Source organism: Gymnoscopelus microlampas, assembly GCF_963454915.1.
Source record: "Gymnoscopelus microlampas genome assembly, chromosome: 10".
In the NCBI taxonomy this organism is placed as follows: Eukaryota; Metazoa; Chordata; class Actinopteri; order Myctophiformes; family Myctophidae; genus Gymnoscopelus; species Gymnoscopelus microlampas.
The window spans coordinates 25,270,312-25,283,524 of NC_139947.1; the positions used below are offsets into that span (position 1 = coordinate 25,270,312).

General features: G+C 40.6%; 1 protein-coding gene across 1 annotated transcript; it reads right to left on the bottom strand.

The window, feature by feature from the left end:
• Window positions 1-8,461: 8,461 nt before the first annotated feature.
• Window positions 8,462-12,980, bottom strand: igf3 (insulin-like growth factor 3; the record flags this gene model as incomplete). The annotated part of the gene is made up of 4 exons (XM_084070038.1): window positions 8,462-9,028; window positions 9,879-10,069; window positions 11,529-11,676; window positions 12,924-12,980. The coding sequence occupies 4 exons, from the start codon at window positions 12,978-12,980 to the stop codon at window positions 8,807-8,809; spliced, it is 618 nt and encodes a 205-aa protein (XP_083926164.1). The 3' UTR covers window positions 8,462-8,806.
• Window positions 12,981-13,213: the final 233 nt, after the last annotated feature.

The window sequence follows — 13,213 nt, forward strand, 5'->3', positions numbered from 1 at the left end:
AGGTTGCAACTGCACTTTGTATGAGGAAGTGTGTTAGTAGAAGTGTCAGTGCACGCCTCACTGAGAAACAGACTTTGCTCTTCCATGAATTGACCGGGGATTTCCTTTTCAACATCAAGCCAGTGTTGGGTAAACATTGTGTGTGCGTTTTATGTTTCTGTATTCTGTGTGCGTGCGTGTCAGGTGTATAACATCCAGTTTGTTACACCCCCCCCAAATGTCTTTCCTACAGGTTAATAACGTAATACACAAGTATGTTTTAAAATAAGCAATCATTAATACACAGTTGTTCGTCGACCATGGTGTCTGGACATTTTGCACTCAAGCCCACAGAGACTTGCCCTCTGATTCCAGTATTTCAGACAGCCTGTAGGTTGGCAAAGAATGAATAGAAGGCAATGGATCCCCATCTGGTGGCCATTTGGTTGCACTTCCTTTGAGCTCAGAGGCCCCGTGCCATAGGGCCCTCTCAAGCGAGACCAAATCAAGAATGTTCCATTCACAATATCTGACATGTCAGCAAAACCAGCCCATTCCGTTCATTCCAGTCCATCTTCTAGATCAGTGGTTCTCAAACCTTTCTATCTCAAGGACCCCCAATTAGGTATTTGGCCACAGACCCCCATATCAAAATATGTTGTGCTAGGGACCCCATACAAGATTTTGTGTATGTTGTTAAAATGTAAAAATAAATACATAATTAATGGCACATCGACAAGCTTGTAGATCGGCTATTTTCAAATAGCCAATAGGGTTAAAGTGGCTGAACTGATTTTGATGCTATATTAACTCAATTTGCTGGGGACCCCGCGGAACTAGGTTCCATTTGGTTCCTAGCTATGAATCATTTAGCTGGAGACCCCTTGGAACCCCCTCAAGGACCCCTGGAGGTCCCCGGACCCCACACTGAGACTAGTGATCTATAGAGGGGTTTCTTAGATTTGGTGCTCTTTGCCAAGTTGTCTGTAAAATAAAGTCCATTGTAATGGATTTGTGGTTTTCTGTACTCAACATGTCCTCTGTGACATGCAGTACTGCAATAATAGATCAGATGAAGCAAACCATCTTCAGTGTACCGTATGTTACTGTACAAAATGTAGGTGTTTTAATATTGTAGATAAGTAAATCTAATATAGATGTGGACATAAGGTACACTGGAATGAAATGACTGTCAATCTAATAATATTAGATAATATTATATTGATGTATCTCCTACTTCAATATTTCCCAACCTGGGACAGGGGATGGTGAAAATGTCTAAACTTTTGACTGCATTCATCCACTGTATCTACTGCGCATAATCAATGTGATATCAGTGCAACTCATCGTGTCTGTTAGTTGTACTGCAAAGTACTGTATATCTGTTAAGTGTAATAACATTGTTCAATTTAAACAACAACAGTATGTGAAATGTGTACAGTAACACATGTACAGTTAAGTACAATAATAACATACGTTGTGACTGTACTTAACGTGTGTGTGTGTGTGTGTGTGTGTGTGTGTGTGTGTGTGTGTGTGTGTGTGTGTGTGTGTGTGTGTGTGTGTGTGTGTGTGTGTGTGTGTGTGTGTGTGTGTGTGTGTGTGTGTGTGTGTGTGTGTGTGTGTGTGTGAGGGGGTCTCAGTTTTTGACATATATAAGAAGGGGGCACCAAGCATAAAAGGTTGGGAACCACTGTCTTATTAAACACGTCTGGGGTCATTTTAATGCCTAGTCTGGCTTTTGTGTGCACACTAGACAGGTTTTAAGTTGCTTGACTCAATATTTAGATAGTGTTTGATATTCATTTTTATCAGAAACGTCCCCCTCCCATATAAACCCATTGTATGTGTAACTTCAAGCTCTATTTTAACCATGTTAGATTTATTGAAATGAAAACACACATCCTTGGTTCTGGTGACTGATATTGTCCTAGCGTGAGTATTTTTTCAATTACTTTTTTCACACACAAAGGTTCAAGGTTCAAGGATGTGCTTTATTGTTACATCTTGTGTACAGGTATAAGAGTAAAACGTATTTTTGTTCGGCTTCCTTCAAACAATGCAGCAGCATAGGTGATAATAGTAACAATAATAATAATAAAACGGTAATAAACATATTTTTTTTAAAGAATGAGAGAGATGAACATCAGCATGTGTACACATGCATATTTAGTAGCTGCCACATTACTTAATGTAAACAACTTCACAGTATCTTCTATATACAGCAGTTTAGGTAGGAACAGTTCAAGAATATTAAATTGCAAGAAAAGGACAGGAGAGGGAGGAGGTGTGAGGGCTGGGGTTTAGCGTTTCCTTTTGCCCTTGTTTTTAGACAGCAAGCAAACAACTAGATGGTGGTATAATACAAATATTCTTTTCCATCATGGGCTCATAACATAACTCATAACATGAAGGTGGCAGGCAGGCCAGAAACCCGTCGAGCAGCGACTTCTTGAAGGAGGAAATGATTATGTTATTGGCAGAGGTATGGTTCAGATTTGCAAGACCTGAAGAATGAGTTGAATCAGACAATCATAATTTTGAAAGAAGCAGGGCAAATGGAAAAGTAAATCCCTCTAGTCTGACTGAGTTTGTCAAGTTTTTGGATCCTTTTAAGGATCTCCACTTTGAGTGTTTTCATCTGTGCAAGATTGCAGTTGTTTTGCTAGTGAGTAGTCATGGGTGTGAGGCTGTGACGGGAGCTTCTCAACCTTAAAGCTGGTAAAAAAAAAAAGAAGAAAAAGAAAGATCACTAACAACAATGGCAAATGAATGGCTGACAAACGTGTGAGCTGGAGCTTACAGCATTAACAACCATCGCCTTGAGCTGGTTTAAACATGGAAAATAGGACTTTCATTTTACAGGCCTATGCTTGTATGCAAACTTTTTTTTTTTTATATATATATTTGTTTACATTGCATTGTTAGTAAACATCAGAAGGCTGAGTTATGGTGGGGCAAGAACAAGTAAAAGAGTTCTTCTGGAAAAGAATATAGGACAACATAAGCAAAATTGGTACAAAAAGGGTGTGGTGAGGGGAGGGATATTGTTGAACGTGTGAAATGAAATGTAATATGTCACTTAAAAATATTCTTATACAAATCTGTAATTGTGGGTGGGTGGGTGTATGGCTGGAAGGCAGTTGATGATGTGGGGTGCGGGTGCTGGTGATCATGCTTAGTTTATGCCCCATCATACGACGTTGTTGCATGCCAAAAATAGCCGATCTACAAGCTCAACGTGACATGTTATGAGCTTGTAGATCTGCAATTGGCAGCACACAACACCCATTGCATGACAAAGTATCCTATATCAGGGCTTTAGGTGACAGGATGGGAGGGTGGGTTTTGTTCTGAAAAGAAAAAGAATAAAATCAAATGTTGGGGTAAAACAAATTATTTTGTGTGTCTTTGGGTTGCTCAGAGCCTGCAGTTTTATTGGATGTGTCAGATTAAATAAATTTGACTGTTGGAAAATATGCAAAATTATGTGCAAAACTATCTCAGAAAGGCCAAACAGCTTTTTCCCCCTGACATATATCCCTAACAATTTTATGATTTACTTCCATTCAACATAAAGCAGAAAATGAAGTCTGAAACTAAATTCTTCAAACAAATGTTACTTATGACATTTTTGGGGGCGAATGTGTTTGGATAGGCACCAAACCAATGACTTCATTTTTCTCTCTGCACAGGTAAACCAATAGTCCAGCAAGGGTCATTGTGGCTATGTGATTAGCAGCACACTGACACTGAACCAAAAGGGCACTGTCTGCAACACAAGCTTTTTTTGTAAAACAATCGGTCTAAACAGGTGTCTGAAGGTCAATTCTTCCCAATTATTCCCACAGGCGAAGGTCAAGCTCTCCGCCTGTGTGTTGATGAGAACTCTTCATGTAACAACCACACACAGACACGACAGACAGGGACATGGCAGATAGCTGTCCTCCAGCAAGGAACACGGTGTGAAACAAGGCCCATGACGCATGTAATGTTCACACGCGTGGGACTGAAACATCTTAACTTTTTTTAAATAACATGCATGTTTTTAGGTATTTGTTATGTATATTTCGTTTTGGCCAGCACCTCTTCTCAAGTTATGCGACACATTGTTGTGGGCTTGCAGATACTCAAAAATGTCATCCTCAGTAGCCTATGACAGTGGTTCTCAACATTTGGCCGTGCCCCCCCCCCAAATAATCATATTTGAACTGGGGACCCCCCACCCTGACAAGCACTTAGTTGTTTACAGTATTGAGGTATTACATTTAGTTTGACTCATCATCTGGGGACTCCCCCAAAATCATGTAGGGACCCCCCTGGGGGTCCTGACCCACAGGTTGAGAACCACTATGACATGCCCAAAATAGGGATCCCAGGGTTAAAGTGGTTAATGTTCACACATTTGCCAGACCAATCTGTGTTATGTAATCTTCATGTAGGTCATAGGGCTTAAATCTAACTCTGCTCTGCTGTGGTTCTGCCAGTGGTTTCATGAGGAGCAGCATTAGGAACCTATGACAGTGCAGGAAAGAGACAGATCTTCCAACTACAGTAACCTTGAGGGAGGGAGAGAGAGAGAGAGAGAGAGAGAGAGAGAGAGAGAGAGAGAGAGAGAGAGAGAGAGAGGCTACTGTAGGAGGGGGCCATGCTTTCACTATTACAGTAGAGCACTGTTTACATGAGGTTGATGAACCTGAATTGAGCAATTAAACTTTTTTTTTCCTTCTTAAAATGTCAGATCATCTTAGAGCTATATGTCACAAATGAAACTGGTTCATTCTACTGCAAAAAAATAAATAAAACAAAATCCCATCAACAATGCATCCTGAAGGTTGACCATGAGTCCATGACCATAATTTAGTTGAGTTGACATTCACTTTACACACACACTTACACTCAAAGGAATACAATGGAAACAAGACCTAGATCTTTATCGTGTTTAATCCTTGTTTATGCATATGCATTGTGTCAAAGATGTCGGTCAATCAATTAGGACATGACCTCCAAACAGAGCCACACCATACCTGCCTTTATTTGTCGAGGGATCTCCTTTATTTGGTCAGTAATCTGTGTATCTACTGTGTTCCCAAAATAACAGATATGCTGAGCTCATCAAAACAGTCCCAGCCATTGGGGTTCAAATACAATAGAGGGCATTATCAGAACATTATCAGCGCCTAGTAATGCCCAGGGAGTGAACTGTACTATCTTCAGTCGTGACGTGAATGACCACAAGGATACAGGGCCTCCCCTTAGCTCCTTATCTATTCTCCCTCGGCAGCTGTTGCTGTGTTCCTACAATCAAAATTACAACTCCATCTCTCTGGCCTGAAAGTAAAGAACATTTTCAAAGAGGTGTGTCAGTATCGGGCCTGGACCGGATCACACCTGCTGCTTTGTCTGAGAGTACTGGGTGAATCTGGATAATATGTTTCACATAAATATACCCACAATGCAACACTAGCCTAAGCCTGAAAGTAACTTGCCAGATTAGGGATAGCTGCGTTATTGGTGGAAAGTTTAAGAGTTAAGGAGCACAATCGGTTACAAATTTCAAGGTTAGTTGAGAGGTTTTGCGATGAATTAGGTGTTTTTGGAACCCTTGATGCCATTAATCACATCGAGCCTTTTAAGGTACAGCCAGAATGGCCAACTATTCCAGTATTGCCCTCAGGCTCCCATGCAACATCTCATAAAATCCTGTCAATATCCTGCCCCCAAATCCACGGTCTGCACCAAGTACAGCTCTTGGAAGGCCTTAACCACATTAACCCTGGCGTCCCTATTTGGGGCAAACTCCCCCCAAAATAGCAGATCTTGCAACATGTTGTGATGTGACACATTGTGACACGTTGTGAACTTGTAGATCGATGATATATAGGGTACATTTAATGTATATAGGGCTTAAGTGTTTTTTTAAATGCATGGAGAAGGTTTTTGCAGTGCCTTTTGTAAGAGTGAGCTGTCCTCTCACAGATATTTATGACAAGTCGGTTCATTTGACTCCATCCTTGGCCTTCAACTGCAGACTGCAAGTTTGTGCAATAGTGGCCTTGTGTGTGAAAATGTTCCCCAGGGCAGTTGTCAAGATGTACAAGATGTAGGTCAACGTCACTGATTACAATGGAGGGTAAACCCTTGGTACGTGAATAACATTTTGACTGAATAGCAACAACAGTATACAGCACCACATACAAATTAAGACTGCATGCACGCATGACTCTGAGTGTATAAATATATATATATATATATAAAAAAATAAAAAAAAAGAGTGTATAAATATATTCCCACACTCTCAGTTACAAACTGATAAATTAAAGGTAGACTGTGTAACTTTTAGCCTATTTTATTTATAGATATATAAAACAATTTAAGCCATCATTTCCCTCTATCAGCCACTATACTATGTGCTGGTGTGTTTCCCTGCAGGAAGACACATCACTCGTCTCTGACTGTATTTTGGTTTTGTTCCACTGTTTATGTTGACATTCACCCATTGCAGGGACGCCTCTGTCTGTGTGTGTGTATGGGAGGGGGGGGGGTTAGATCTCTAAATCTGTCAGTCTGTCTGTCTGTGTCCCTTTTATGCCCATGTATACAGGCATTCCCATATATGATCATGTCGGTCAAATCGGCGGTTCTGGACAACTGCATCTCCATATATGCCTATGGGAATATCAGTCGGATCTTTGCTCTCGGACAACCACCAATCCGAACAACTTGACGCTGTCGAGTCCTCGCCAATGCACGTGCCGAGTTTGAAGTCGGTCAGTCCCATATATGGCCATAACCATATATGGGCATACTGTAGCAGTCGGATCTGCGGTTCTGGACAACCGGATCTCCATATATGCCTATATATGGGCATGTCGGTTGGATCGGTGGTTCTGGACAACCACCTATCCAACCAACTCGACGTCTGCGACGCTTGCGGCGAGTTTGAAGTCGGTTGACCTCTCTATATGTGAATTATAGTCACACGGAACAAGATTTTGTGCCTTTATAATAGGATATCTTTAGCACATCTGCAGTGGTTGGAGCTGGAGCAGGTGCGCACCACGGAGCACAGATCTACGCAAGGCTGGGTTGTCTTCCCAGGGCTGTCAGATGTGTGTTTTCAATGAGTATAACATGGTTAGACTTTTGATTGATTGATTGATGTCTTTATTGATCATGAAATAAAATCATATGTCTGTCACATACATACATCTGTAACGAACATCTGACCCACCATAATCAACAGGATAAAAAAAATCTTACAGCTTGTTTCCATTGCGGCCCTTTAGTATGAGTGTGTTATGATGACATGTAGTGTGGTGCCGTTCGGGTGCATGAGAGGCATGATGTGTCTCATAACATATAGGAGGAGCAAGGAGGGCGTGTCTGATCAAATCAATGTAAAATATTGGACCAAGAACTGTCTGGGACGCGGACAAAAGTCAGAGTGGAAAATTACCCCAGAAGTGTTTTGAAGTGAAATACCTTTATTTGGCATTAGCTTTGACAGAAAGATAAGTGTGATAACATGAGGCAATTTTGCAGGGATATATATGAATGCAGGTGTGCCTTGAGATATTGACTTGCCCTTTGGTGTGCCTTGGGCACAGAAAGTCTGAAAACCACTGCGTAACACAGTGAGTGACCTTCAAAGGTCTTTGTTGGTGTCACTTGGAAAGAGAGAAATTCAAGTTCAAAGTAAGGTGAGAATTAAAGACAAAACAAGAGGTTCAGTTGTGAAAAAGTATATATTATTCTGAGATGAAGCATGAAACAGATAAAACATTTGTCTTGGCACTATAGGCACACTATGAAAAGCCAGTTCACAAAAACAGCATGTTTATAACAGACACAAAAGGGGGTCAAATAAATAGCTTTCTTTTTGTTTCACATCTCTTCATTCAATTGATCTAATGCTGTCAAAAGATATAACAATAAATAATCAATAAACTTGTTTTGTACACAAACCTTCACGACTCATACTGTACACACAAAAGCTAAACAATAGCATGCTTAAAGGAGCACTTCAAGCCATTTTCAACCTACCTTCATATAATTTGTCCTCACTAAAGGTCATAAGATGGGACCGTTTGTCTACTCACTCTATGCCTCAGAGGAGGGCTTTGAAGTGTGGACGGTTCAGAAACCTGCCTACCAGTGACATCATAGGGAGGCAGGGTTGGTTATTTCAAGGTTTCTTTCAGTTTTTTCCTTTACCACCGGTCCAGGGTGAGAAAGGCTGTAAAATCAGGTTGGTATACCCATCGATGATGTCATTGGTAGGCAGGTTTCTGAACTGTCTATAGCCCACCAATGAGTGAGTAGACGGAAACTGTGTCATCTTACAATGAGCATTAGTGAGGACCAATTATATGAAGATAAGGTTAGAAATGGGTGAAGTGCTCCTTTAAGTATAAACAAAAACATAGTATAGAATAATCACAAGCTGTGTATAGTACAAAAACACTTCATAGATATCATTGGATTGCAAACTTCTAGAAACATTCAGAAACTGATAAAATTATGATTTGGCAAGTTTCTTGCACTGCAACTAGAATGTCTTTGCCCAATACATGATGCTACATAAAACAGGAGAGAAACAGGCAATTCATCTGTGTATGATTACACGCGCTACAGCTTTACTGTCACAGACTATCTCCCTTAAATCGTGTGAAGAGATGATAAATCTTGATTCGAGGATTCACCTTGGCAGGGAACCTTGTTAAAGTGCAATTTATGACAATCATCAGTCAGTCGGAGTCTTCCAAACACGAAGGATCCAATTAAGTAACATTCAACTCGCTCCCCCCACTCCTAAGGACAAAGTTCATGATGGTTGTGGTGTTCCCGGCAGAGGACTCTGCGAGGTGAAAAGAGGACTGTGGCTCGGCTCTTGTGCATGTATCCTTTTGCGCGAACCTCTGTTCAACTTCGCTCTTCTCAGTGGATTCTGTGTTTTCTTTCTGTAGATCTGCCTCTCGGGACTATCGGGTGTTCCCAGGTGCTGTAACAGTCTCTTCTGAAATACAGCCTCAAATTGTTGCTGCGTCTACAAACAGAAAAATGAAATAAAAAAACGTTAAGAGACTATTCAATGTCTTTGATTAGGGGTTGCAATATCCCACTGATACCAATATTATCATTGGTATCTTTAGATTAGATTTAAACATCAATACCTTTAATTTTATACTATAATGCTTGAATTATTAAGCACCAGTCAATTTTACTGCTGCAGTCTTTTACTTATCAAACACACCCCGAGTGCCTGGACCTGGATTTTTTTATGCTCTTTGGTCATCATTTTTCATCTCTCCCTTTATTATTCCCTTCCGTGAGCAAGAGTGGTTTGAGGGATACCAGTAGTGCTCCTGTAACTTCTCTCTTTTACTGCTGCTCTATCAATGCTTGAATTCCATTTTCCTGATTACTTCAATTCCTGCAACTTATCTACAGTACCTAAGATAGCAATGTGCCAACAATGCATCACACCACACCTCATTTTGTCCATTTTACAGCTGCTCTATTGCAATGCTTGAATTCCATTTTCCTGATCACTTCAATTCCTGCCAGTTATCTACCTATCATTATACTATGTTGTTTTGTTGCATTCTCTGTATTATCTGCACTGCTTTACGGTAGATTACCTTTGCGTTTGTACAGAACTAAAATGTTTGACCCCAAGTCAAATGTTTGGCCCCAAGTCAAATGTTCTTTTGATTCACTGTGGACAATGATTGACTGCCAGTGAAGTTGAGCTGAACAAAACTGAACTGAATTGGATCTAACTGAGAAAAAAATAAAGATCAATTCAAAGAATCAAACCGCATCAAAATGATGCAGACCAGATTGAAATGAGCTGAACTGAACTGAGCTGAATTGAATCAGAAAGCTTCTCTCACCACGGCTAGTTGTGGTGTGGTGGTAGGTGGCAGAGTTCTGGGGTCTGCTGTCGTATGTCGTCTGTCTTTGGGGTTAGCCGGCGCACAGTACATCTCCAGATGCTGGAGATCACAGCCTCCCGGTTTACAGCAGTGGTCCACAATGCCCTTGCCTCTGGGCCGAGGTCCATATCCAGACCAATTATGTTTTCCTGCAGGAGGAGAAGAAAAATAACGTTGCTGTCGTGTCGTGTGGAAACCTTTGTTTTCAAAACTGTTGCTTTTCAGGAAATGGATTTTTTTCCTCCAATGGATCAAATGTAGTTATTATTTAGTCACAAGCTCTTGTTAATACTTTTCATTGATTCAATATTTATAAATCCCATGGACACGCGTAACCACTTTCACCCAAAAAAGTTTTAAGCAAAAAAAGCAGATCTACAAACTCACAACGTGTCCCATCAAAACACGCTGTGAGCTTGTAGATCGGCTGCTTTTGTATGACACTGCAGTATGACGAAGTAGTGCATTAATATAAGCGGAAAAACTGTTGAAAGTTGAAATATTATAGTAACTATATTTCTGCCCGGCAGCAACGATATGAAATTCAACAATTTCAGATTCGGAAAATCCTCTCTTTTGATCAACACATTTTACTGGGATTCAACTTCAAACCAAAATGATGCTAGCCTACTACAATTACGCTAACCTACTAGGGCCATGTAAAATAACCAACAACAAAGGTCATCATCAATAAAGCTACATCGGGGCACAGCGATAAAATACAGCTGCTGTGTACATAAGCAAGCACGCTGCCATCTCCACCGAGGAAAACACACAGATACCAGATGGTCACAGTGGCCTTGCTCATGGACACGGAGTGAGGTTAAGGGGAAGGTGATTAGGTGAATAGGATGGTGGGTAATTTGTGTACGATCTATGTCAGCGATTCCCAACCTGTGGGCTGGGGACCACTGGTGGGCCGTGAGGATATTGCAATTGCGCCCCCAAATAATTGGCAAAACATGAATTGATTATTTAATGATAATGTAACGTTAATTTCAAAAGAGTAACGTTTAAAACTATATATATATATATGTATACATATACATACTGAAAATGCACACTGCCACTTAACACACTAGCCATTCGGCTGCCGTGTTGAGTGGTCATATGGGTGGGCCTTTCGAGATTTTAAAGTGCACCCTGAATGGAATATAATATAGTATAATGATGCCAGACAGTTTGAATTCATGAGAATGGCCAGTGAAGATGTTTTGTCTTCTGATATGGTATCATTATGTTTTCCATGTTAATAAGCATTGTTAGATTTGCTGGCACATTTGTCCTGTGACAAAGTATATAGGGTTTAAGTGGTTAAGAAAATCTATGTTTTTCTTTTTACAAATAGAACCCTTGTAGCAAGCAACAGCATGCAGATCAGTCTCTTACACAGACACCAAAGCAGTATATGTTTATTGCTCTCCTAATTTGTTCCAGGGTTTAGGGAATGTAACTAACTCTATTTTGTTATATTATTTTATGGTCCCTACATATCGAGCTGTATAAAACAAACAATAAAACTATAAATAACAATAATTCAACGAAGAACCGTGTTTAGCATTTTAATTAGTGGCCATGTAAAGCAAAACACATGGGGGGTATATTTACCTAAATAGATTCCGCGGTCGCCACACACAAATATTAGGTCAGCAAGTAGATCTGTGCCACAGCGCAGCCGGGATGCTTCTGCAGGGACGGACACAGATGTCAGGCTCATTGTGGAGTACAGCACACAGACACTCCAGAAATTCAACACCTGAAGAGAAAGGACAAACTGTGAGTACCGGTACACACAATAGAAATGTAATGCCAAGTAACAGCTATTCACAGAACACCAAATATTTACACTGACATTGAAAGTGTACTTTACAAAACTTGGCCAAGAGCGGGGATATTATATCACATAATTCCTTATAAAAGCAGAATGATCTGATCAAAATAACTCACTTATAATTCAGTGCAATGGTAACGTAAACCATAAATATGTACAGATGAAAGTCATCTATAATAAAACATTCCATCTTGGTCCGGCACAATCTGTTAGTCCAAAACTCATCAAGCCAGTGGCAGGAGGAATATAGAATGCCAAGCAATCTTGGCATTGCTCAGTACAATTACAAAATAAATGTTGGGTTCATCTCTAGCCATGTAGCTGAAGTCAGATACTCCAATATATAGATTTGTTGTCTTCTGCCTGTTCCCCATCTACATTGTCAATCTATGCTGTCAGTGCATCACACAATGGGGGGATTCATTTTTGCCAGTCAAGCTGATAAGGATAGCTTTCTGTCTGGCCTATGAATGACACCATTCATTCATTATCTGCTGTTTAATGCTTAATTTTAATTTAACTGCTATTTATTTGATGCAGATCTCAACTTCTATGCATGTTTACAAATGATCTTGATGCAATTCCTCCAATTATGAAAATGTGTTAGCCAACAATTTGAATGCCCACCTCACATGCTCTCAATCACTATCCTCAATGCATTTCAATAATCTTCCACCTATACAAATCAAGAGAGGAAGGCCCAAGAACACTTGGCGCAGGAACATTGAGACTGACATCAAGCAACGTGGGCCATGGAAATAAGATGGAAAAGAAAGCCCAGGATAACGGACCCTGGCGGATTATAGTCAACGGCCTATAGTTCCATGAAAAGGGCATAAGTAAGAAAGTACACAAATCAATGGTAATAAATCCCTTTGAGGTTTCCTTTTACAGCTCTTGAAATGTTCAAATGCCGTTCCCTCATTTCTTCTAATCCAAAACATGCGTTACTGCATCCACAGAGGTGCATCCCCTATTCCTCGTCCCTGAAATAACAGTCCAACAGCAGAAATAATATCCCCATGTAATTCTCATAGGAACTGCAGCGCTGTCACAGACCAAACTGAGATGAGCGGGCCGGCAGACCAGTGTGCACCTGCCACCTTGTCTAAATCCTCCAGGGCTTAAACTTCAAAAGATGTAGTCCTGTTTGGCCAACGGTTCGTTCTTACCTTAAGTGTCAGCCCTCTCACAGAGCGACAGCGTCGGGAGGGGTGTGAGGAGTTCATGATGTAGTGTTGTTCCGTCTCTCCACAGTTGTACTCGACTGTCTGAGGCCTTGGACCTGCTCTTATACCCAGCCAGAAACACGACCGAGAGGGGGAGGATCTTGAGTAGCTCCCACCAGTGGTGGAAGAAGTACTCAAGACTTATTTTTTATTTTTTTTACTCATGTCCAAGTGGCAATACCACAATGTAGAAATATTCTGTTAAGAGGTAAATGTATTGCCATACAGTACTA